We start from the raw sequence: 26422 nt of genomic DNA, 5'->3' as shown, positions 1-26422 counted from the left end.
TTGGGGTCGTATGGGAAGAAAACTGACAACCAATGGTATAAAACCAGATGGGTACAAGGTATTGGCTATAAGGTGCAAGGTGTAAGAATGATATTCGGAATTCATTCACAAAGAAAAGTTTCCTTGCTCCCAACAACTCCCCACAAAGGGAGAAATTACCTAAATGTTAGATATTACAGATCCACATTTCTATATTTCTTCAGACTCTCACATGATGGAGATTCTTAATCCAAAATCGTAAGATGAACCCAGAAATTCTCTCTTTTATGTACAACATTGACACACTGCGTAATTCCTACTGTACTTGGTTTTTCCACAGAATAAAACTAATCCTCACTGGGTTTCTCAAAGGCTTCTTCCTAAACTTTTGAGAATAAATAGTCTGAGCCACTTGGCTTGTAGAAGGCAGGTTCATACACAAGGGTGGGAGTGGGGTAGATGGAAGGAGTTGAGCTCTTTTAGTTTCCAGTCTCCACCAAAGAAAGAGAAAATATCACCTTAAGAAAAGGAAAATCAAACTGCCAAGATTTATTTAATTTTTTTCTTTCACAGAAAATACAAGTATGAATGTAAACATTGACATGTGAAATAAAGCACAAGGATCAGGAAGACAAATGAACTGGACAATACTCTTGCTTCAGCGCTTTACTGCTTCCTGATTTCATTTGCAGCATGAATCACATGGTTATACATATTGGAAAAATTGAAGGCAACCTTCATTTAGATTTACTGAAACACCAGAGAGCCTGTGAAATACAATACCATACGGATGTCTGATGTTCCCTTGCAAAAAATTAAAACTCAACACATGTCCGTTTATCCATTTACCCAAGGCATTTAATTTAATGTAGGAGCGTAAGAATGAATTAACACATGAGCTTTAATATGCCTGTGGAGACAAAGATTAAACTGTGCCTCTTTTGCCTCTTCAGAGAAAATAAAATTAACCAAATTAAAAGCACAGCTGCCTGACACTGGCCAGAAGATGATACAATCACAGCAAGGTCTTATTTCAATAAATCCCATGAAATGCAAAACACAATAAAGGATTGCCATTGGTGCTCTGCCCAAATGGTCATTTCCAGATCTAATGCTGCAGAATCATGTGGGATTTTCAAGGTTCTTTCCCAGAACTCCAAGCTAGGAAAAATGACCCAAATAAATGGTTGGCATCAAGAACCACCTTGATTTAAGACAATCTGTTTCTAAACTTGAATTCAGTAATAAAGAGTATGGGCCTCAATTCTCTGTGACTATCCCAAGAGATTGAAATGATGAGTCTTTCTTATCAGATGACACCTACGAGGTGACAGGTAAACTGTGATAATAGATGCCCACTACACAGTCTGGTTTAGTAATGGGACTCAGTGTCATAAATCTGGGGTTCAGATAAGGCTGCTTAAGATCTAGAGATGAGAGAGTCCCGGTATTGCCCGGGATACCTACTCCCTCACTCAGCTCCATAGTCAAAGGTGATTATAAACAATCTGTAGTTCTTCAGCCCTTGATACTCAACAATCTATGAAAGAAAGTACCTGGGCAGTCAGTTCATGCTGCACATCGATTCTCTGGAGGAGAAATGTTACTCTGACCAGGTGTTTTGAAACTCTTTTCCCAAGGAAAGCTAACCTCCCTGGATTGCTGAGATGGTGATTTTTAAATGAGTTTATATAATATCACATGAAAAACACCGTCATAACAAAACCATTCATTTTTCCATCCCTTACCTATAGCATTTGGCACAGTGTTGAGCAATTTATTGTGCTGTTACTGAAGATATATATATAGAACAGAGAAACCCAAAATCAGGTTTTAAAAAGGATATGAACTGATATTCCCATGGAATCCCTGCTTCAGTCATGACCTTTTTTGTGCTATATTACCGTTAAGTTCTTGCTCAGAAAACATTTTTTTTTTACATGCAAGATGATAAAATAAATCAGCACTGCACCCCTTTGATTAGAAAAAAGCCACTCATCATGGATCTCCGTTACTGAACTCTCCTATTTACCTCTGCAAAAAGTACAGGGCTTTAGCCACTGGGAAGGACCGTGCACTATTAATGCAGGGAAGGCAAGATATTTCACTGAAAATTCTCTCTCCCATAGTCAGAAATGTGCAGCAAGTGGGACCCGTTTTGCTTCACTCTCCAGTTATCATTCTACACTGTCGAGACCTATTCCTCTCCAGTGCTTCAACCCCATCCCATATATTCCTTTAGAGGGGCTCCTAAAAGGGAGACTTTTTATATGGTGACTAGCCATTTCTTCCCTTATCACTTCTCTCCTCTCTTGGGATCAGTTCCTACTGAAAAGCCCTTCTCTTTGAAAAAAATATGGAAACTGTAAAATAGATTCAATCTATTTGCAGATACTAGACACAATTACCCTTAGGGAAATAAGGCACCTGTAATGTGACCCCAGATTGACTACAGAAGTGGAACTGATACTGGATCCTGTGTGGCTTACAAAGGAGCATGACTTCTAAACATGAGCGCTGCTTCCCTGCCACCAGCCAGGCTGTAACCACAGAGCCTGCTGTGATGGCCCAACCAACAGACAGACTAGAGGGTCCAAAGAACTCAAAGAAATACAGATAAAGTTCTTCCTTAAAATAGAAAGTTACATTATCAGTCAGGTCTCTGGCCAATCTCATCATTCTTTCAAGTATGGTTTCATAGTCAAGTGAGAAATGAAGAGCAATAGACGAGAAGTTAGGCAACCTAGGTTCTAGTCCTAGTGTTATTACTTATCGCTGTGTGACTTTGGGCAAGTCACTTTACCTCCCCCTGTAGTCTCAGTTTCTTCATCTGTAAAAAGGGGATAAAACCACTTGCTCTGCCTACCTCATGCTGTGACTGAGGTTCAAATGAGATAATGCGAAAGTGCTTTGTAAACTATGAAATACTGTATGTAAAGGTAATAGTATATACTCACTACGCTTTAATGAGATCCTTATAATTGCCTATTTGACAAGAACTGCCCCATGCAGGATGTGCTTTGTAACACATAGACTCAAAAACAGGTGCTGTAAATATACATTGGTCTTTTTCACGAGGGTTGTTTTAAAAAGGGAAATTCTCAATTTTCTCAGAAATGGCCTCAGAATACATTACTTAAAGATGTGATATTATCCAAACGTACCAACTGGTAGAATTAAATTTCTCCAAATATGTCCTATATAACTATAGTCTGGTCTGTTGGTATCTTTATACAGGGAAGTCTCGAATGCAATAGAATATGTATATTTAGTTTGTTGTAAAGGGAATAAAATGAAAATAAGAGGCATCCTATATAACAAAATTAGGTCACACTTCATCAAATAGTTGCCTTTTTCCTGAGATATCTCCAGAACAGGATCCTAGTCCTGTGAAGTACTTTCAGAGAAGCTTAGTCTTGCTGGAGGTGAAAAGGACATGTAGGGTGGCAACTGGGCTGTGCTCATTTTCAGTACTAGGATTTGAACAAGAAGGTCTGCTAGGAGCTGCCACACAGCTTTGGTGAGAAGCCCATATGGACCAAGAGAGGCTTGCTAGTTCTCGGATGCCAGGCCAGAGTGTGGAGAACAGCCTAACACAGCCATCCAGTTCAGGGACTTTCAGTTCTTCCCGTGAGTTGGTTCTGCTCTTCTCCGGTCTACTAAATAATTGAACAGAAGAAAAACAATGAGAAGTGGAGCGCTATATCTACCTGCACTGCCTAGCCACACAAACGTTACATGCAGAACAGACACACAGGCGAGACGTGACTGTGGTGGACTCTACCCGGCCCAAAGCAGCCAGGTTCCCGTATTTGTGGCAGATGGCCTTTATTGCACACGTTACAAGAGATGACTTGGAGGGAGTCCTGTCAGTGGAATCACTAGTTAACAGGATGGTAGTCCTTTGGGGCCACAGGCATGTTGCTAACCTCCACTCTTCTTCCTGATTGGCTTTGCTTTCCGGGGCTTGAGGATGGTATAGTTTGCATACACTGTATACCGATCTGACAAGAAGGGGACATAAAATGCCCGCAGCAGCTTGGAAGATCTGAAAAACAAGGATGCACAAAAAAAGACAGAATTTTATCATTTGAGAGAATTTAATAATGGTATTGGAAGTGATTAAAGGAAATAAAATAAGTGCTATGGTGAGGGTTATATTTTATACAGGCAGCAAAAGCCTGTTATTTAGCTACTAGATCATGATAAAGACTTAATCAAAACCAAGTACCTTGTTATCCCCACCAAAAAGACAGTCTCCCTATCAAGCCACAGTATATCCTTCAAAATAGCGCTAGGTCTTCACTTTGCATTAGAATATACCATAGGAAACTTTCAGACCAATCAAAGGACTGTTCTTACTGTAATAAATTCTTAATGCCCAATGGTTTCTACATATAAGAAACTGTAGAGATGCCAAATGCTCAAATGACCCTGACCTGAACTTCAAATTTTCCTAGAGAGGTAAAGAAAACTACGTCCTAGACTTCTTGTGCATTGTGTTCCACCAATTCTTAAGTCAAAGAGAAAGTCTTACATATGAGCTCATGCCATGACATGTCCCTGGCAAGTTAAAAAAAAAAAAAAAAAATATATATATATATATATATATATATATATATATATATTTTTTTTTAACTTATATATATATATATAAAATATAAAATATATATATATATATATATATTTTTTTTTTAACTTGCCAGGTACATGTCGTTATTAAAATATAGGAATAGATGAAAACCCGAATTTTTCATGAGTTTCTGAAGAATATGAAAAATACTTCACATTTATTGAACACTTAGCATTGGACAAGCACTAGGAAAAGTGTTTACACTTTTAAAGATATTATTTAATCTATCCAAAACCCTAGGAGGAAAGTGATATTCTTATTTTATAGAGGGTAAACTGAGGCTTACATAAATTAAATAAATTGCTCAGGGTCACACAATAAGTGACAGAGCCCTCATTCAAATCTAGATTTGATTTCTAGAGTCTGTACTCAACCACTATGGTTTATCCTGCATCCCAGGAACAGGCTAACAGGATTCATGACTTCCTCAAGATAACTGGCAGTGATAGTTTCAAATTCTCTATCAAATATTACCTCTTGACTGTGATTTCTGAGTCTAAAAATCCAAAGTTGGCCCAGTTACTGCCACCCTAAATGAGGAAGCTGAAGGGTGTTCATTGCCAGTCCTTTTCCAGATTCTAAACTTGTAAATGTCATGTCAACGTGGCATTTGTACTGGCAGCATATCCCTGGGCTTGGCAGACTCCTGCAATGCCTGCACACAATGATATCGTGCTTGGCATACACACCTCTTAGAGATTCTGCCCAACTGGGACACTGGCAGTGCTCTGTGCTCAACAGAGATGCACTTCACTTCAACAGCTAACAGCTCAAGGGCTGATAGAGAAAACAGGCTTAGAATAGACACACACGAGATAAAGCAGGGCTCCCACAAACAAAATGAACAGGAGGAGGAAGCACCTACCTCAGTCAAAAAGAAGTTAATTTATTCTTTCTGTCCATGCTGCACAGATAAGGGGAAGGTCAGAACAGAAAGCTGTAAGCTACAGCAAACTCCTGTAAGCTTAAATGTAGTAAAGAAAGGCTAAAACTAATTCAGTGTCATTTCCCTTCCAGTTGACTCCACAATAAAAGCTTCATTAATATAGTCAGCATATAATTCTAGTCGACTCAGTCCTTGGTATAACATTAGGGCCACTGGGCCCAAATTTAGTGTTTGACTTTCTTTTTGGAAAAATTCCTTACTATTTGGGAGGGTTGTTATTCCATAATTTTATTCTTTTAGAGTATTCAAAAAAACAAAGAGAAATTATTTTATTTTATTTTATTATTAGTTTCAGGTGTATAAGACACTGCAATAGTTAAACATTTACACCCCTCACAAAGTGATAACCTCCCTTCCCAAATCTACTACCCCTTATATATAGCTGTTACAATTCCATTGACTATCTTCCCTATGCTGTAGTCCACATCCCGTGACCATATATATATATATATATATATATATATATATATATATATATATATATGGCCTATAATTTTATATATATATATATATATATATATATATATATATATATAAAAACTATAATTTTGTCAACTATAATTTTATATATGTCAACTATAATTTTATATATATATACATATATATATATGTATATATATATAAAATTATAGTTGACATTCAGTATTATTCAGCTTCAGCTTCAGGTGGACAGCGCAGTGGTCAGACATCTACACAGTCCATGAAGTGGTCTCCCTAACAAGACAAGTGCCATCTGACCCCCTACAAAATCTTTACACTATATACAAGAATAAATTCAAAATGGATCAAAGACTTAAATGTACAACCCAAAACCATAAAACTCCTAGAAGAAAATATAGGAAGAAAGTTTGCAGACACTACCCTTGGTAACGGAAGGAAGCAAAAGAAAAAAAAAAACATGTGGGATTACATCAACCTAAAAAGTTTTTTCACAGCAAAGAAAACCATCAATAAAACAAATTTGGCATTCTACTGAAATGGAGAAGATATTTGCCAACGATACATCTGATAAGGTGTTAATATCTAAAATTTATTTAAAAAACTCATACAATTTAACACCAAAAAAACAAACAACCCAATTAAAAATGCACAGAGGACATGAAGAGACATTTCTCTAAAGAGGACAAACATATGAAAAAATGCTGAACCTCACTAATCATTAGAGAAATGCAAATAAAAAACACAATGAGATACTGCCTCACACCTATCAGAATGGCTATCATCAATAAATCAACAAACAAGTGCTGATGAGGATGTGGAGAAAAGGGAACCCTCATGCACTGCTGGTGAAACTGCAGATTGGTGCAGCCACTATGGAAAACTGTTTGGAGGTACATCAGAAAAATTGAAAATGAGAAACTATACTTATTTTAAAAAACAGAATAAAACTCATTCTATCTTATAATTACCATTTGGATCCACTGTAACCTTTTATAAATTTAAGCTATATTATAGGATCTTAGTGGTCTTATTTTTTCCGGTATCTTAGATTATTTACAACTATGCTTTAAAAAAAAAAAAAAGACTAAAATAACAAGAAAAAAGAAAATGATGAAATCATCAAAAAGGATGCAAAAGTAAAATAATCACTAGTATTACATTATCCTTCAATTTTCTTACTGCATTGCTCAGTGTTGAATCATCTTTAAATAAAGTATAAGACTGAAGACTATCTTTGTAGTCTGTTTTTCACTTTCATTGAACACAGTTCAGAATTCACATTTTTAAGTTTTCTGTCCATAATGGCAATGAGAAGAAAATTGATAGAGGAAGACACTTCACAATTATTAGACAAAACAGAAGATGAATGCAAAGAGACAAACAGCAGTACTCAAGATTCTAATGATGATGGTGAAACTGATCATATAAGCAAAATTTCAGACTATGTGTCTTCAGATGACAACATACTAGATGAATTTTCTCAAACTCAAGAACTGAGGAGTGAACAATATATTTCTAAGAACAAAAAGGAAATAAGGTAGTCTCATTCAGTTAGTTAGTCAACAAACAGGAAAGACTTCATCATGTGATATTTTGCAACAAGAACCTACACCATACTGTTATGCTAAAAGGGCATATGACCATATTCTTTCATCTTTTATGATGTCTATGTGCCAAGTATTATTTGATACAGTTCCTAAGTGGACAAATGCTGAAAGCAGGTTCATATACAAAAGTAGTTAGAAGGATATAGATGATAAAGAAAAAAATTCAATGGATTGATCATTTTTAATTGTTTACAAGTCTAAAAATAAAAATGTGTGAATTATAGAGCAAAAAAGATAGCTGTCCTTTCTTTGACAAAATTATGAGCCATTAAAGCTTTCAAAAAATTCTTTAATTTCACATTTTTATGATACAAGTGCAAGAACTCCCAAAGGATATAAGCTAGAACCTATTAAAGATATATCTGAAGTACAGAATCAGTATTTTCAAGATGGATATATTCCAGGTTCATGCATGACAGCTGTTGAGCAGTTAGTTGCATTCAGAGGTGTCCATTTCAAAACTAGGTGAATATGGAATAAAGATTTGGGGTTGCTACATTTAAATTATCAAAAATTTAAACCAAGTTTTCTTTTTACTATCCTTTTATTCTTATTTTTTAGAGTTTTCTACAAAATAACTAAAAATATAGAAACAAAATGTGTCTACTGGGCCAAGACAGTAAATGATGTGTTGACTATTTTTCCTGGTATGCTAATGGATCATACCAAGAAGTTCTAAAAGGTAATTTCAGAACACCATCTTGGGCTATACATGGGACATAGCACCAGTAAAAATACTGACTGAAATGGAAGAAGGGCCACTATACATTATTGTGGAATGCAAAAGGCAAGCTGAAACAAAGGTAAAAAGATAAAGCAGACTGGACCAAAATGTTTGCAATATATATAACAAAGGATTAATATCTAGAATATATAAAGTGTTCCTGAAACCAAGAAGAAGACAACTGAACAGAAAAAAACGACAAAGGATATGAACAGAGAAAAGAAATGTAAATGGCCAATAAACATATGAAATAATATTCAGTACTACCAGTAATCAGGAAAATGTAAATCTAGATATAATTTTTCAATACTCAGGTTTGGAAAAGTTAAACAGTCTGACAGTATCAAACACTGGTGAGGAATTAGGAAAGAAATTGCCTTTCTAAGTAGCTGTGGAAAACTGCACAGCTACTTAGAAAGGCGACTTTAGCAGTATCAATAAAAACAAAAATTATACAGCCCCTATGATACAGCAGAGAACTTCTATTTTGTACTTTACACCATATTGTTTATTTTTTCTTTGTTTTACAATTTACTTTCCATGTTACAATAAAATATTTCAAACATATACAAAAGTAGGTGAAATACAGGGGGTGCCCAGAAAATGTATACACATTTTCTTCTTCTTCTTCTTAGTTTTTTGAAGATGTTATTGGGGAAGGGAAACAAGACTTTTTTGGGGAACAGTGTGTATTTCCAGGACTTTTTCCAAGTCAAGTTGTTGTCCTTTCAATTTTAGTTGTGGAGGGTGCCATTCAGCTTCAAGTTGTTGTCCTTTCAGTCTTAGTTGAGGAGGGCGCAGCGCAGCTCAGCTCCAGGTCCAGTTGCCGTTGCTAGTTGCAGGGGTCACAGCCCACCATCCCTTGCGGGAGTGGAAACCGGCAACCCAACTGAGCCATCTAGGAGCTCAGCGGCAGCTCAGCTCAAGGGGCTGTGTTCAATCTTAGTTGCAGGGGGCGGAGCCCACCAACCCTTGCTGGAGTCGAGGAGTCGAACTAGCAACCTTGTGGTTGAGAGCCCACTGGCCCATGTGGGAATCGAACTGGCAGCCTTCAGAGTGACCGGCGTGGAGTTCCAACCACCTGAGCCACTGGGCCGGCCCCTGTATACACATTTAAGAAAGGAAAAACTGTATCAAAATTGTAATATTCAGGGCAGCCAGTTAGCTCAGTTGGTTAGAGCCTGATGCTGTTAACAACAAGGTTGCCAGTTCGATCCCCACATGGGCCACTGGGAGCTGCACCCTTCACAAGATTGAAACAACTACTTGACTTGGAGTTGATGGGTCCTGGAAAAACACACTTAAGTAAAAGTTTTTTTTTAAAAAAGGTAAATTTCATTTTTAAAAAATTTGTAATAATACATACCAATCACAAAAGATGAATACAAGTCTCGTTTGACTTCTGCAATTACAAGAGGTGCTCAAAGTGGTTACCATCAGCGTAATTTTAATACAATGTTTACCTTTCTTAAAATGTGTACACATTTTTTTGGCACCCTCTGTATATTATTGTAATTATTCTTTAAAACCAGTAGACAAATTTTTATGTAAAGTAAATCTCAACTCCTTAAAATAAACAAATAAAACCCCTATGTGCTTACTGTATGTAGTACTTTGTGTGTTGGCCCTGAAAACACAAAAGTCTTTGTTCTCAAAGAGCTAACAATCCAGTTGGGAGAAACAGAATATGAATGATATGTAAACCATAACTTAGCATATAGTAAATACTAAACAGCTGGTACAGAAATTCAATGTGATAATGTACACAGTCAAAAGAGAAGACAAACACTGAGGGTTGCATAGGTATAGAATAAGCATTTACTATATGTTATTTCATTTTATCCATCCAACATTCCAAGGAACTAAACAACAAAAGCAACTTCCCTATTCATAACCAAATCTATAGGCATCTCTGTTCACTCAGCAGCAACTAAAGAATCGCTTGAACAAAATGCAAACTCTTCCTCATGGCCTACAAAGCCCTAGGATATCGAGCCCTTGCTTACCTGTTCCACCTCACCTCGTGCCATTTTCCTCCTTGCCCCCTACGCTCCCACACTAGCCTTCTCTCAGTTCTTCAAAATTACAAGTTCTTTCTTACCCTAGGGTCTTTGCATATGCTTCCCCCCCTGCCTGAAACACTTTTCCACCATTTTTCTCATCATTAAGTCTGTATCATTTTTTATTCCTCATCTTAAATATTACCTTTGAGAGGTCTTCCAACCATCCTAGGAAACCACTTCTATCACTTAATCTCTCTCAGTGTACCCTGCGTGTTTCTTCATTACGCTTCATAATTTGTAATTATGTATTTATTTGTTGGTGAACTTGTCGATTGTCTGCCCTCCCCACCCCAGATTTCTGGGACCATGTCTGTTTCATTTACAGTGTCTGGCACATAGTAAGTGCTGAAAAACAAAAGTTGGATGGATGGGTGGATGGAAGGAAGGAGAAGGGAGGGAGGGAGGGAGGGAAGGCTGATGAAGAGAGCAAAGGAGGGATTCTATACAAATGAGATATGAGTTCAATTCAATTCAGTTCAACCACAAGTGACTGACTGAGCCTCATGTCAAGCAGTGGGTTAAGTGCCAGGAATACAATGATGGACAGAGGGCGTTCCTACTCTCAGTGAGGAATTCAAAGTCCAATTGAATGTGTGGTGTGGAATAACCATCTTGCTAAGGACAAACATAGGTCTGACCTGGATTCATTAGGAGATCCAAGACGCATCCTGCCATTCTTCCTCAGTGTACAACAATAAGAAATTCAGCATCAAATTCTAGATAATGTGTTCAAGAAGCAAGGAGGCATTTCTAGTTAAGGCTGAACACAAAACGATATAAAAGGTGGGACGAAATATAGGAGAAGCTAAGAAGAATCTATTTATCACCAGAGCTTGGTACTAGAAAAATCCTTGTTATAAGATGAACCCCCTTTTCTCCTGCAGATTGTGCTTGTGATCTTTAATAGCATTATCTATCGTTAATACCTAAAGCCACTAATTTCTTCTAGAAGATTAAGTGCCCCCTACGCTCCCACACTAGCCTTCTCTCAGTTCTTCAAAATTACAAGTTCTTTCTTACCCTAGGGTCTTTGCATATGCTTCCCCCCCTGCCTGAAACACTTTTCCACCATTTTTCTCATCATTAAGTCTGTATCATTTTTTATTCCTCATCTTAAATATTACCTTTGAGAGGTCTTCCAACCATCCTAGGAAACCACTTCTATCACTTAATCTCTCTCAGTGTACCCTGCGTGTTTCTTCATTACGCTTCATAATTTGTAATTATATATTTATTTGTTGGTGAACTTGTCGATTGTCTGCCCTCCCCACCCCAGATTTCTGGGACCATGTCTGTTTCATTTACAGTGTCTGGCACATAGTAAGTGCTGAAAAACAAAAGTTGGATGGATGGGTGGATGGAAGGAAGGAGAAGGGAGGGAGGGAGGGAGGGAAGGCTGATGAAGAGAGCAAAGGAGGGATTCTATACAAATGAGATATGAGTTCAATTCAATTCAGTTCAACCACAAGTGACTGACTGAGCCTCATGTCAAGCAGTGGGTTAAGTGCCAGGAATACAATGATGGACAGAGGGCGTTCCTACTCTCAGTGAGGAATTCAAAGTCCAATTGAATGTGTGGTGTGGAATAACCATCTTGCTAAGGACAAACATAGGTCTGACCTGGATTCATTAGGAGATCCAAGACGCATCCTGCCATTCTTCCTCAGTGTACAACAATAAGAAATTCAGCATCAAATTCTAGATAATGTGTTCAAGAAGCAAGGAGGCATTTCTAGTTAAGGCTGAACACAAAACGATATAAAAGGTGGGACGAAATATAGGAGAAGCTAAGAAGAATCTATTTATCACCAGAGCTTGGTACTAGAAAAATCCTTGTTATAAGATGAACCCCCTTTTCTCCTGCAGATTGTGCTTGTGATCTTTAATAGCATTATCTATCGTTAATACCTAAAGCCACTAATTTCTTCTAGAAGATTAAGTGAGGAAACAGTCAATACACACACCCCTGAGCTGGGATGGGAAGATTCTGTGATTTTTTTTTTTTCAAACCAAAAGAACAAGTTGGGTTGAATTGTTCGTTTCTAACACTATAGCTACTGTTCTAGGTTAATTTCTTTACCATCAATAGCTTTAACATGTTAAGCATGACTAGGCCTTTTAAATTGTTATATTGTATAATTGCTGGAAAAAGGAAAATCAAATTGGTTATTTGCCTTTGAAAAGAGCAGTTGAGCATTGGAATAATGTATGTGTACACATTCATACACACGAAAACACAGATCAGACTGAATCACAAATTAGAACAAAACTAATGCCTATCAAAACTCATACGACAATGCCTGTAATACTGTGAAATGCCAAAGGATTGTCCTAGGGAAGTACAGGCAGCATAATTTAAGGAGATGTAAAATATGTGCCTCTATCATGGCAACTGAAATACTTCTCCCAGTGAGCAAGTCACTCAAGTGATTCAAGGATGAAACAGACCTGGACAAAGCAATTGCCTGAATAGCATAATTAGCTGATAGTTCGGAATGTTTTTTAATTCAATTACCGGCCCTATTTATCAGGGTTAGGGAGCATTCTGCTGTGGAGATTTAAATCTGCTCTTGCTGACATCAGTGGAAGACAGGCTGCCAGTCCCTGATGTTGCCAGTTCAGCAGGCACAAATGGAAATGCTGGGTCAATTTTTCATTTTAAAAAGAAAATGTCCTAGTACTCAGTTTTTTTCTCTTTTTTTTTAAATTTAATTTAATTTTATGTATTTGTTTTTTATTAGTTTCAGGTGCACAAAACAAAGTAATACTTAGATGTTTATCATTTATATCCCTCACACTGTGTCAACCCGCCTCCCCCCATCCACTATCCCTCTGACATCGCACACAGCCATTACATTTCCACTGTCTGTATTCCTAATTACTGTACTCCGCTTCTTGTAAGTATATACATATATATATGTATATGTGTATATGTATATATATACATATATATACATATACATACATACATACATACATACATATACACACAAACTTGTAGTTGACATTCATTATTGTTCAGCTTCAGCTTCAGGTGTACAGTGCAGTGATCAGGCATCTAAATCATCCCTGAGGTGGTCTCCCTAATGAGACAAGTGTCCATTGGATACCCTACAAAATCTTTACAACATTATTGATTATATTCCCCAAATTAACTTTCGTAACCCCGTGGCAATCTTGTGGTTACTGACTGCTTTCTAATCCCCTCACCTTCTCCCTTACCCCACCCCCCCATCCGAAATATCCCTGTGAACCTGTAGTCACTGATTGCCAGTTCTCTTTCTTTTTTAAGCTAGTTCCTTCGATGCCTCTCGCTCTCTCTTGCACTTAGTTCACATTTCAGTGACAGAGTTTCTACATCCTTCAGCGCAGAACTGGACTTTCACAGCAATCTTCGGTTCTGAAGAGAATCTCAGAAATCCCTCAAGACTTAATCTTAGCCATAGTCAATGTATAGTCCCCTGTCAAGCATTTTGAGAACTGCTCAAAAAGCTGGTATGCAACAAAAATGTGACTGGTTCTTTAATATTCTTTAACAGGAAGTGGGGTGAGGGGCATTAATGGGCAATAAGCAATGCACAGGTGACATTTACAACACGAAAGAGAATGCACACAGGAGTTACATGCTAGATATTATACTCTACTAGAATGTCAGTCCCCTGAAGACAGAACTTTACCTGTCTAACTGCTGTATCTCCAACTTTCAGAACAGTCCCACAAAAAGTGCTCAATAGATTGTCTGTGAATAAATGAATGACTATGCCTTGACTCTTAAGTCAGAGCATTAGTTGACCTACCTCACTTCTGCCAATATTCATTTTCCACAAGGAAAAGGAAATATCAAAAATAAGATGAAGATCTTCTTCCTAAAATTTCAGTCCTAAAGCCATCAGGTAGAGCAAAATAGGAGTCTACATTGTATGGAGTGGGAAGGGGGGTGCTGCAGGGGACCATGAGATGTTACATCACAAGTGCCATGTGGAAAGCATCCATATTAGCAAAGAAAATATTCATGCAAAAGGTCAAGTAACTTCTCCAGGTTTCAGTTTACACAGCATTTGCTCGATCATCATTACCCACATCACCAAAATGACACTTTATTTTCAGCAGGCATGCCCAATAGACCCCTGACATTCAATGAATACATTCACAGTTTTGACTATTTGGTAGCAAGTGTCAATACTGCATATGATTTGGAAGTTTGCTGAAGCATAAATTGGAATCACAGCACTAAACAACTGGTTTACAGAGTGAATCACTTCACTGATTCGTGGCCCTGGGTCAGTCTGACAACATCATAACCTCTTGACCAGTCACCTTTAGCCAATATTCAAAATGAGGGAATTGAGAAAGAACTGCTGTTAGGTAACTGCCCATTTTCTGACCTTCAGTCCCACTAAGGCTGCTGGGGAAATGCTCTTCCCCATCTTTTTTCCATCTGATAGCTACTTGGATGTGAAGGTACTCCATCCACCATTCCTGTAGAGCAGACACTGAACAGTGGTCAAGGTGTTTGCCCCTGCTCTTTGAACCCTCATTTGGGGTATGCTTCTGTGAGACAAAGAGTAAGTAGCTTTGGAGACCACAACACGTAGATGATTCTGTCAGGTTCTACAGAGATGAAAATAATGAGTATAACTTTAAAATAACTCAGCAATCTTTATTTTACTAAATAAGGGCATCAGAAGTTTCTGAAGAAATCCTTATTTCACCTTTTTTTTTCTTTTTCATTTTACTCTGGCATAAATCCAGTTTTAAGAATGTGAACTACATCAAATAATCAATATTTTCTGAGACCCTACTATGTGCTAGGAGTTGTAGAGAATCAACAAGAGATGTAGTTCCAACTCTCAAGGAACTTAGAATAAAGACCTCCGATGATGCTAGCTGCTGGGTCTAAGCTGGGTAAAAGCAGTGGTAGCCCTAAAGCATTGTATACACCCTTCAAATCCGTGAGTCTCTATAGTATGGACTTGGAGCACAGATGGTCTGCACATAGTCTCTTTCTACAGAACTAATTTTACAACAAAGGAAAATAAACTCTGAGCTTCAGAAAAACAGAAAAGATTTATCCTTCTAACAATAGCCAAGATATGGAAGCAACTGAAATGCCCATCAATGGACAACAGGAGAAAGAAGATGTGGTACATACAGTACACAACGGAATATTACTCAGCCATAAAAAATGAAATGTTACTATTTGTGACAACATGGATGGACCTAGAGGGTATTATGTTAAATGAAGTAAGTCAGACAGAAAGAGACAAATGCCGTATGATCTCACTTATATGTAGAATCTAAAGAACAAAACAAACAAACAAATAAAACCCAGAAACAGATTCATAGATACAGAGAACAAACTGATGGTTACCAAATGGGAGGGGAGTTGTGGGGCAGGGTGAAAAAGGTGAGGGGATTAAGAAGTACAAATTGGTAGTTACAAAATAGTCACAGGGATGTGAAGTAAAGCATAGGGAATATAGCCAATAATATGGTAATAACTATGTACAGTGCCAGGTGGGTACTAGACTTATCAGGGGGATCACTTATAAATTACATAAATGTGTAACTACTATGCTGTACACCTAAAACTAATATAATACTGAATGTCAACTATAATTGGGAAAAAAAGAGTCAGCAGATCTCAATGATTAAGCAATTGAAGAACACAATGAGCAAAACACCAATGTATTTTGAAGCCAAATCTAGCCTGGAGTAGCTCTGCCAGATGAAGGTGTAGGACAGTATCTGGGGAGAAGGAAAAAAGGCCCAAACTGATAAAGAAACAGAAAGTATGAAAGAATAATGAGCAGATAAAGAATTACAGAAGTAGGGCAACTTCTTCTTTACAGCTTGTCAGTATTCTCGGCATAGATGAAAGCGCTGGAGACACCACCATAACCGATGTGTAGTGAACGACAAGAGCACATCAGTTACTGGTTAGGAGAGAGAACTTATTCTACTCAAAGAATCTGAACACCATCTGAAGCATGTTGAACTACTGGCCTGCCACCAAATTCTGCCATAGGGTGTAGTCTCCCTTTCCACCTGGGTAGTAAGAAGCTGCAGATGGAAACAGCCTGCTGGACTATTTTGTGTGCCATATGTCCCTTCTCTAGAAATCTCCTTTGAAAAGAAAAATTTCGGAAATTATCCAGTTTGAATGAAGAATGGCATCAAAAGAGCTGTGGTGGTTTTAAAACGTGTCCGTAAATTCTTTGACACTCCTCCCATTAACAGGGAAAGTCTAATTCCTCTCCCCATGAATAGGGTCTATTTATTTGAGTAGCTTGTTTTCAATGAACAGAATGAGGCAGGAATGTTACTGTGTGAACTCGAAGACGAGGTCATAAAAAATTAGTTAGCTCTTAAGATACTAGCTCTTGGAAGCCAGCCACCATGCTGTGAGGAAGCACAGGCCACATGGAGAAGCCACATGTGGGAGTTCTGGCCGACAATCCCAACTGAGATCCAGTCAACAGACAGCATGTGAGAAAACCTTTGAGGTGCCTCCAGGCCCGACCACCATCTAATGGCCAATGCCTAAGAAACCTGAGTAGCTGAAGAACTACCCATCTGAGCCCAGACAACCCCAGAACCATGAAAGAAAACAATAATACATAATTTTTGTTTTATATCCCTATGTTTGGGACAGTTTGTTACACAGCAATAACTGGAACAAGAGCTTCCAACCATTCACAGTGATTATTCCAATGGTCGTCTTATTATCTGCCAGACATAAATAGTTCTGTTTATGCTGGATTAGGGACTGGGCACACAATGGCTGCCATCAACCCAACTACACATAAGACCTAAGTGGATACAGGTGCCATGGGATCTTTACACCAAAGCTGCCAGATTCACTTCTTCGTGGATGCTAAAAGTAGAGTCCTAGTCTCAGTAAATAATCTCCATAGCAGCTAAAGCTCAATGGCCACTAAAAATCCTGTGCTGGGCACTGAAGGAATACAAGTAGCTGATTCTATCAGCACAGTCCCCACCGTGCTGCTGTCCTCTGGCTTGAAAAGGTCCCTCTCCTGCCATATCAGTAAAACGTGTTAACTTCTAACTCCTTACCTGCATCTATTCTTCATATATAATTAATGATTTTCAGGACTTTGAAATCCTGCCCTATGTAAGTCTCCCCAAATTATCTTAAGCCTTTAATTAAGCAAGCCTAAAATTCAGTTAGATGAGGTTAATCTGCTCCAAAATAAGGAAGAATAAAATCTCACAATACAAAAATCAAAGGTGAAAGCAAACCAAGTAAGACAAAGGGACTTAAAATGAAGGAGGAGGGCAGCAGGCGGAAAGTGGCTGTGAAAAGCAGTGATCGTCAGGACCTCCCAACTTGTTTCCAAAGCTACAAATGGGCTCTGTTGCTCAGCAGGCCAACTCCAACATCCTAGAGAGGCATTTCCCTCCAGACTCCCACAGTCATTTTCACCACACTTAGAAAGGAACCCATCATTGAGCTGGTCATTTATTGCAATATTCTCCCTTCACTCCCCTCTAGGAAATCTCAGAGTACGCATCACATCTACCCTCTTTTTAAACTATTTTATACAAGTAGCAATTATAACATCCTTCAAAGAAAGAAAAAAATTCTCTTACTTTAGAAAGTACGTAACATGAGACAGCCATAGTGACAACTGTGTTTGGTTTAAAAAGTGATATTATTAACTAGTATAGATTCCCATATCCTGGGATAACCCTTTATAAAATTAGCCAAACATAGACATGGCAAACTCAGGGAGAAGTTCCGTGTTTCCACGAAAATAAGACCCAGCAAGATCATCAGCTCTAATGGGTCTTTTGGAGCAAAAATTAATATAAGACCTGGTCTTATTTTACTGTGAGACTGGGTCTTATATAATAGAAGACTAGGTATTATATTAATTTTTTCTCCAAAAGATGCATTAGAGCTGATGGTCCGGCTAGGTCTTATTTTCGGGAAAACACGGTATATGGTACCAGCTAAGGGGTGACTAGTAAATGGTTACTAAGATTTTATGTCTGTATCCTCTTCCAAACTAATTGGATCTGGGGCCTCTAGTCCTCTGATAAAGCAGAGAAGAAGCCTATTAAGAAGTGAATGATCAAAATGGTGGCGTGAGGTGACCTCTGGAAATCTCCCCCGGAATTTAAGACAAATCGAACAACTATAACTCCACAAAGGACACCCTGCACAGCAGACAGGCAAGACGAAGAGGTCCACTACTGAATTCACCTAAAGGTGGGCAAATTGCGCAAGTGGCAGAGGCGGGAAGGGAGAAGTGAGGAGATTGGGCCGCGCGAGTGCAGGACACAGATCTAGCTCAGTGCTCTGAGCTCCCTACATCCCGGAACTACCGCAGCTGCAGGAGAGGGAAGAACTCGGACTGCTAAGGCTCCGTTTATGGCCCACAGGGCTGCGGGGACAGCATATAACACGGCTAAACCCAACGCTCACAGCAGAGACCTCGGAGCAAAGACTGAGGGAAGAAGGCTGAAAATGGTGGTTTAAGCCCTCACTGCCGAGCAGATAATGGAAGCCTTTGGCACTGAGACTAGCCGCCCCCTCCCTACCCTCCCAGAGCTCGCCCCGCCCCCACCTGCCCAGTGCTAGAAGCAGAACAGTAGCAGTGTCAGATCAAAAGAACAGAATATTTGCAGTCCTGAGAACTATGATCTGCAGACACAGATTCGCATCCCAAAGAATTGCAGCAAAGGGGAGGGAGCTGCGGAAGCAGGACCGGCTGTGGTGGTGGTCACCGCCATTGCTCTGGGCCACCTCTCACAACCCACCCCACCCCTGGCCCCACCTATCTGGGAGGATCCCTGCAGGAGTAAACAGAACTACTGAAACACACTGGCTCTGAATCTGGTGCAGGAAGAGCTTTGGAACTTCAAAAGCTCTCCGCATACCCACAGGGACACAGCGCCCTATAATCCAGGCGAACTGTTGACAGAGGAGAAGCCTGTCTCCCAGGGAATCCCCCTCATTGTGTGTGTGAGAAGCTGGAATAGTGCAGAGAAAACATAACACTACAGTGTGAGAGAAAAAAAAGGCTGCATTCGGAGGAAAATAAAACATTCTACCAACACGTACTGGAAAACAAAACAAAGACCTCTTCATAACAACCTGTTGCAGAACCCACACCTGTAGATGTCTAGGAGGATAAATAATACATCATTAATTGCCATGAATAACCAAGGCAAAAAAACAGCTCAGAAAGAAAATGAAAAGTCTTCACAAAATGAACTTAAAGAGATGGAAATATGTAATTTAATTGACAGAAAATTCAAGACTGCAGTTCTGAAAAAACTCAATGAGATGCAAGAAAACAGAGAGGCAGTTTAATGAACTCAGAAAAACAAAGAACAATATGAACATTTTACCAAAGAGATTGAAATTTTGAAAAAGAACCAAATAGAATTTCTGGAGAATAAGAAATCAATAGAAGAAATTAAGAATGAAATAGCCAGCTTAGGTGGTAGAGTTGACCAAATGGAGGAAAGAATCAGTGACATGGAAGATAGAAACCTGGAAATGACACGGATGGAAGAAGAAAGAGACTTAATATTTAAAACAAATGACAGAACTCTACAAGAACTTTCTGACTCCATCAGAAAGAACAATATAAGAATAATGGGCATATCAGAAGGAGAAGAAAGAGAGAAGGGAACAGGGAGTATATTCAAACAAATAGTCAATGAGAACTTCCCAAACTTGTGGAAAGAACAGGATCCTTGAATCCAAGAAGCAAACAGAACACCTAATTACCTCAACCCCAACAGGCCTTCTCCAAGGCACATTGTATTGAAGCTGTCAAAAATCAATGACAAATAAAGAATCTTCAAGGCAGCCAGGGAAAAGAAGATGGTAACCTACAAAGGAAAGCCCATTAGATTATCATCAGATTTTTCAGCAGAAACTCTACAAGCCAGGAGGGAGTGGAACCAAATATTCAAACTATTGAAAGAGAGAAATTATGAGCCAAGAATAATATACCCAGCAAAGATATCCTTTAGATATGAAGGAGGAATAAAGACCTTTCCAGACATACAGAAGGGGAGGGAATTTTCGAATACACGACCTGCACTACAAGAAATATGAAAGGAGGCTATTCAACCACCATCAACAGGGATAATTTGTGGCAACCAAAACATAAAAGGGGTGAGAGTAAAGGCCTGAACCAGAACATGGGAATGGAAAAAGTAAGCATGCTAAAGAAAATGGAATACTCTAAATATCAAGCTTTCTTCTACATAAACTTAAGTGTAACCGCTCAAAAAAAATCCAGAACTGAAATATATACTGTAATAAAAGTAAAAAACAGACTTCCGGAAAAATGGCGGCGTGAGGTGAGCCTCTGTAAAGCTCCCCCGGAATTTACAAAGAATTGAACAACAAAAACTCCACAAAGGACTCCCTGCACAGCAGACAGGCAACATGAAGAGGCCCACTACCGACTGAAATCACCTACAGGTGGGAGATTCGCGCGAGTGGAGGGAGGAGGAGGAAAGGGAGAAGCGCGCGGAGACGGAGCCGCAGGGGCGCAGGACGCAGACCTAGCTCAGTGCGCCGAGTTCGCTGCTTCCCGGAACTACCGCAGCTGCGGGAGAGGGAAGAACTCGGACTGCTAGGGCTCCGCCAGGGCTCCACAGGGCTGAGGGGACAGCATATAACACGGCTGAACCCAACGCTCACGGCAGAGACCTCGGAGAAAAGACTGAGGGAAAAAGGCTGAAAACGGTGGTTCATGCCCGCACTGCCGAGCAGAGAACGGAGCCTTAGGCACTGAGATTAGCCGCCCCCTCCCTCCCCTGCCAGAGCTCGCCCCGCCCCCACCTGCCCGGTGCTAAAAGCGAAACAGTAGCAGTGTCAGATCAAAACAACAGAAAATTTGCTGTTTTGAGAACTGTGGACCGCAAACACAATTTCACAGCCCAACTAGTTCCAGCAAAGGGGAGAGAGCTGTAGAAGCAGGACCGGCTGTGGTGGTGGTCGCCGCCATTGCTCTGGGCCACCTCTCACAACTCACACCGCCCCTGGCCCCACTTATCTGGGCAGATCCCTGCAGGAGTAAACAGAACTGCTGAAACCTACGGGCTCTGAATCAGGAGCTGGAAGAGCTTTGGAACATCAAAAGCTCTCCGCATACCCACCAGGACACTGCGCCCTGTGACCTAGACGAACTATTAACAGAGGAGAAGCCCGTCTCCCAGGGAATCCCCCCATTGTGTGAGAAGTTGGAATAGTGCAGAGAAAACATAGCACCACTGTGTGGGAGAAGGAAAATAAGTTGCAGTTGGAGAAATAATAAAACATTCTACCAACAAGTACTGGCAAACAAAAGAAAGACCGCTTTCTATCAACCTGTTGCAGAAGCCACTCCTGTAGATGTCTAGGAAGAGAAATAGTAAACCAGTAATCGCCATGAATAACCTAGGCAACAAGATAACTCAGAAAGAAAGTGAAAAATCTCCAGAGAAGGCACTTAAAGATACAGAAATATGTGACTTAAATGACAGAGAATTCAAGATTGCAGTTCTGAAAAAACTCAACGAGATACAAGAAAACACAGATAGGCAGTTAAAGGAACTCAGAAACTCAATCAAAGAACAGCATGAGCATTTTACGAAAGAGATTGAAATCTTAAAAAAGAACCAAATAGAATTTCTGGAGATTAAGAACTCAATAGAAGAAATTAAGAATGAAATAACCAGCTTAGGTAGTAGAGTTGACCAGATGGAGGAAAGAGTCAGTGACATCGAAGATAGAAACCTGGAAATGACACAGAGAGAAGAAGAAAGAGACTTGAGACTTCAAAGAAATGAAAGAACTCTACAAGAACTTTCTGACTCCATCAGAAAGAGCAATATAAGAATAATGGGCATACCAGAAGGAGAAGAAAGAGAGAAGGGAACAGAGAATATATTCAAACAAATTGTCGATGAGAACTTCCCAAATTTGTGGACAGAACTGGATCCTCGAATCCAAGAAGCAAATAGAACACCTAGTTACCTCAATCCCAACAGGCCTTCTCCAAGGCACATTGTATTGAAGCTGTCTAAAATCAACGACAAAGAAAGAATCCTCAAGGCAGCCAGGGAAAAGAAGACGGTAACATACAAAGGAAAGCCCATTAGATTATCATCAGATTTTTCAGCAGAAACTCTACAAGCCAGGAGGGAGTGGAACCAAATATTCAAACTATTAAAAGAGAGAAATCATGAGCCAAGAATAATATATCCAGCAAAGATATCCTTTAGATATGAAGGAGGAATAAAGACCTTTCCAGACATACAGAAGCTGAGGGAATTTTCTAATACACGACCTGCACTACAAGAAATACTAAAGGAGGCTATTCGACCACCATCAACAGGGACAATTTGTGGCAACCAAAACTCAAAAAGGGGGAGAGTAAAGGCCTGAACCGGAATATGGGAATGGAGAAAGTAAGCGTGCTGAAGAAAATGGAATACTCTAAATATCAAACTTTCTTTTACATAAACTTAAGGGTAACCACTCAAAATAAATCCAGAATTGAAATATATACTGAAATAAAAGAAGAAACAGAGGGAAACATCATAGAATACCACCACACAGAAATAATAGACAACAACAAAAAGGCAAAGAAACAATGGAGACACAGCCTTACCAGAAAACTAAAGATAGAATGACAGGAAATCCTCACATATCAATAATCTCCCTAAATGTAAATGGACTGAACTCACCAATAAAAAGGCACAGAGTAGCAGATTGGATCAAAAAACTAAACCCAACCATATGCTGTCTCCAAGAAACACATCTCAGCTACAAGGACAAGCATAGACTCAAAGTGAAAGGGTGGAAATTGACACTCCAAGCAAATGGTACCCAGAGAAAATCAGGTGTAGCCATAATGATATCAGATGAAACAGACTTCAAGGTGAAAAAGATAACAAGAGATAAAGATGGACATTTCATAATGGTGAAGGGGACTGTACAACACGAAGACATAACAGTCATCAATATTTATGCCCCCAATCAGGGAGCACCGAAATACACCAAGCAACTACTAACAGAACTAAAGGGAGAAATTGACCAAAACACAATTATACTAGGGGACTTAAATACATCATTGACAGCTATGGATAGATTATCCAAACAGAAAATAAATAACGAAATAGTAGCCCTAAATGACACATTAGATGAAATGGACATAATTGACATTTATAGAGCACTTCATTCTAAAACATCAGACTATACATTCTTTTCTGGTGTACACGAAACATTCTCAAGGATAGACCATATATTGGGACATAAAATCAGTCTCAACAAATTTAAGAAGATTGAAATCATACCATGCATATTCTCTGATCACAAGGCTTTGAAATTGGATATCAACTGTAAAAAGAAAGCGGGAAAAAACACAAATACATGGAGATTAAACAACATACTTTTAAAGAAGGACTGGGTCAAAGAAGAAATTAGAGGAGAGATCAAAAGATACATAGAAACAAATGACAATGAAAATACATCCTACCAAAATTTCTGGGATGCAGCAAAAGCAGTTTTAAGAGGGAAATTTATCTCATTACAGGCCTATCTCAAGAAACAAGAAAACTCCCAAATAAATAACCTCATGTTACACCTTAAAGAACTAGAAAAAGAAGAACAAGTAAAACCCAAGGTCAGCAGAAGAAAGGAAATAATAAAAATTAAAGCAGAAATAAATGAAATAGAGAACAAAAAGACAATAGAAAAAATTAATGTGACAAAGAGCTGGTTCTTTGAAAAGATTAACAAAATTGACAAACCCTTGGCTAGACTTACTAAGATAAAAAGAGAGAAGACACTGATTAACAAAATCAGAAACGTAAAAGGGGAAGTTATCACGGACACCACAGAAATACAAAGAATCATCCAAGAATACTATGAAGGACTATATGCCACCAAATTCAACAACCTAGAAGAAATGGACAAGTTCTTAGAAACATATAGCCTTCCAAGGCTGAACCATGAAGAACTGGAAAATCTAAACAGACCGATCACCAGTAACGAAATTGAATCAGTCATCCAAAACCTTCCCAAAAGCAAAAGTCCGGGACCAGATGGCTTCACTAGTGAATTCTACCAAACCTTCAAAGAGGATCTAATACCAATTCTGCACAAACTCTTCCAAAAAATTGAAGAAGAGACAGTACTCCCTAACTCATTTTATGAGGCCAACATTACCCTGATACCAAAACCTGGTAAGGACAGCACAAAAAAAGAAAACTACAGACCAATATCTCTAATGAATACCGATGCAAAAATCCTAAATAAAATTCTAGCAAATCAAATACAACAATGCATTAAAAAGATTATTCATCACGACCAAGTGGGGTTCATCCCCGGGGCACAAGGATGGTTCAACATCCGCAAATCCATCAATGTGATACATCACATAAACAAAATAAAGGACAAAAATCATATGATTATATCAATTGATGCAGAAAAAGCATTTGACAAGATACAACATCCATTTATGATTAAAACACTTAATAAAATGGGTATAGAAGGAAAATACCTTAACATAATAAAGGCCATATATGACAAGCCCTCTGCTAATCTCATAATTAATGGAGAAAAGCTGAAGCCCTTTTCTCTACGCTCAGGAACACGACAGGGATGTCCCCTATCACCTCTGCTTTTCAACATAGTGTTGGAAGTCCTTGCCAGAGCAATCAGGCAAGAGAAAGAAATAAAAGGCATCCAAATTGGGAATGAAGAAGTTAAATTATCACTCTTTGCAGATGACATGATGCTATATATAGAAAACCCTAAAGACTCCACCAAAAAGCTATTAGAAACAATCAACAAATACAGTAAAGTTGCCGGTTACAAAATCAACGCACAAAAGTCCATTGCCTTCCTATATACTAACAATGAAACCTCAGAAAAAGAAATAAAAAAAACAATTCCTTTTGCAATTGCAGCCAAAAGAATAAAATACCTAGGAATAAACTTAACCAAGGATGTGAAAGACCTATATGCTGAAAACTATAAGACATTTTTGAAAGAAATTGAAGAAGACACAAAGAAATGGAAAGACATTCCGTGCTCATGGATTGGAAGAATCAACATAGTTAAAATGGCCATATTACCCAAAGCAATATACAGATTCAATGCAATCCCCATCAAAATCCCAATGGCATATTTTAAAGAAATAGAACAAAAAATCATCAGATTTGTTTGGAACCACAAAAGACCCCGAATAGCCAAAGCAATCTTAAGAAAAAAGAACTATAATGGAGGTATCACACTTCCTGACTTTGGCCTGTACTACAGGGCCACAATAATCAAAACAGCATGGTATTGGCAGAAAAACAGACACATAGACCAATGGAATAGAATTGAGAATCCAGAAATAAAACCACATAAATATGGACAGATAATTTTTGACAAAGAAGCTAAAAACATACAATGGAGCAAAGACAGCCTCTTCAATAAATGGTGCTGGGAGAATTGGATAGCCACGTGCAAAAGAATGAAACTGGACTGCTATTTGTCACCATGTACCAAAGTTATTTCAAAATGGATCAAAGACTTAAGCATAAGACCTGACACAATAAACTGCATAGAAGAAAACATAGGTACTAAACTTATGGACCTTGGGTTCAAAGAGCATTTTATGAACTTGACTCCAAAGGCAATGGAAGTAAAAGCTAAAATAAACGAATGGGACTATATGAAACTTAAAAGCTTCTGCACAGCAAAAGAAACCATTGACAAAATAAAGAGGCCACCAACTGAATGGGAGAAGATTTTTGCTAACAGTGCCTCCGATAAGGGGCTAGTATCCAGAATATACAAGGAACTCATGCAACTCAACAACAAAAAAACAAACAACCCAATTGAAAAATGGGCAGAGGACTTGAAGAGACATTTCTCCAAAGAGGACATACAAATGGCAAATAAACATATGAAAAAATGCTCAACATCACTAATCATCAGAGAAATGCAAATCAAAACCACAATGAGATATCACCTCACCCCAGTCAGAATGGCTATCATCA

The 26422-nt window shown here is 38.7% G+C and overlaps 1 protein-coding gene across 6 annotated transcripts in view; it reads right to left on the bottom strand.

Moving 5' to 3' along the window:
* Window positions 1-513: 513 nt before the first annotated feature.
* The window catches only part of ALG9 (ALG9 alpha-1,2-mannosyltransferase), a 104847-nt gene continuing 78938 nt past the window's right edge, over window positions 514-26422 (bottom strand). For 5 of the 6 annotated variants that reach the window (XM_019715284.3, XM_088791460.1, XM_019715286.3 and 2 more), the window contains 2 exons: window positions 3909-4027; window positions 514-3638 (listed from right to left, as the gene is read on the bottom strand). In XM_019715284.3, coding sequence (XP_019570843.3) covers window positions 3598-3638; window positions 3909-4027 — 160 coding nt within the window. In that variant the 3' untranslated portion in view covers window positions 514-3597. The remainder of the gene's footprint in view (window positions 3639-3908; window positions 4028-26422) is intronic. The other variant, XM_019715285.3, reaches the window with a different exon arrangement.

Source organism: Rhinolophus sinicus, chromosome 14 (genome assembly GCF_057876585.1).
Source record: "Rhinolophus sinicus isolate RSI-liver-muscle chromosome 14, RSI-T2T, whole genome shotgun sequence".
NCBI lineage: Eukaryota > Metazoa > Chordata > Mammalia > Chiroptera > Rhinolophidae > Rhinolophus > Rhinolophus sinicus.
This window is presented reverse-complemented; position numbering and strand designations above follow the sequence as displayed.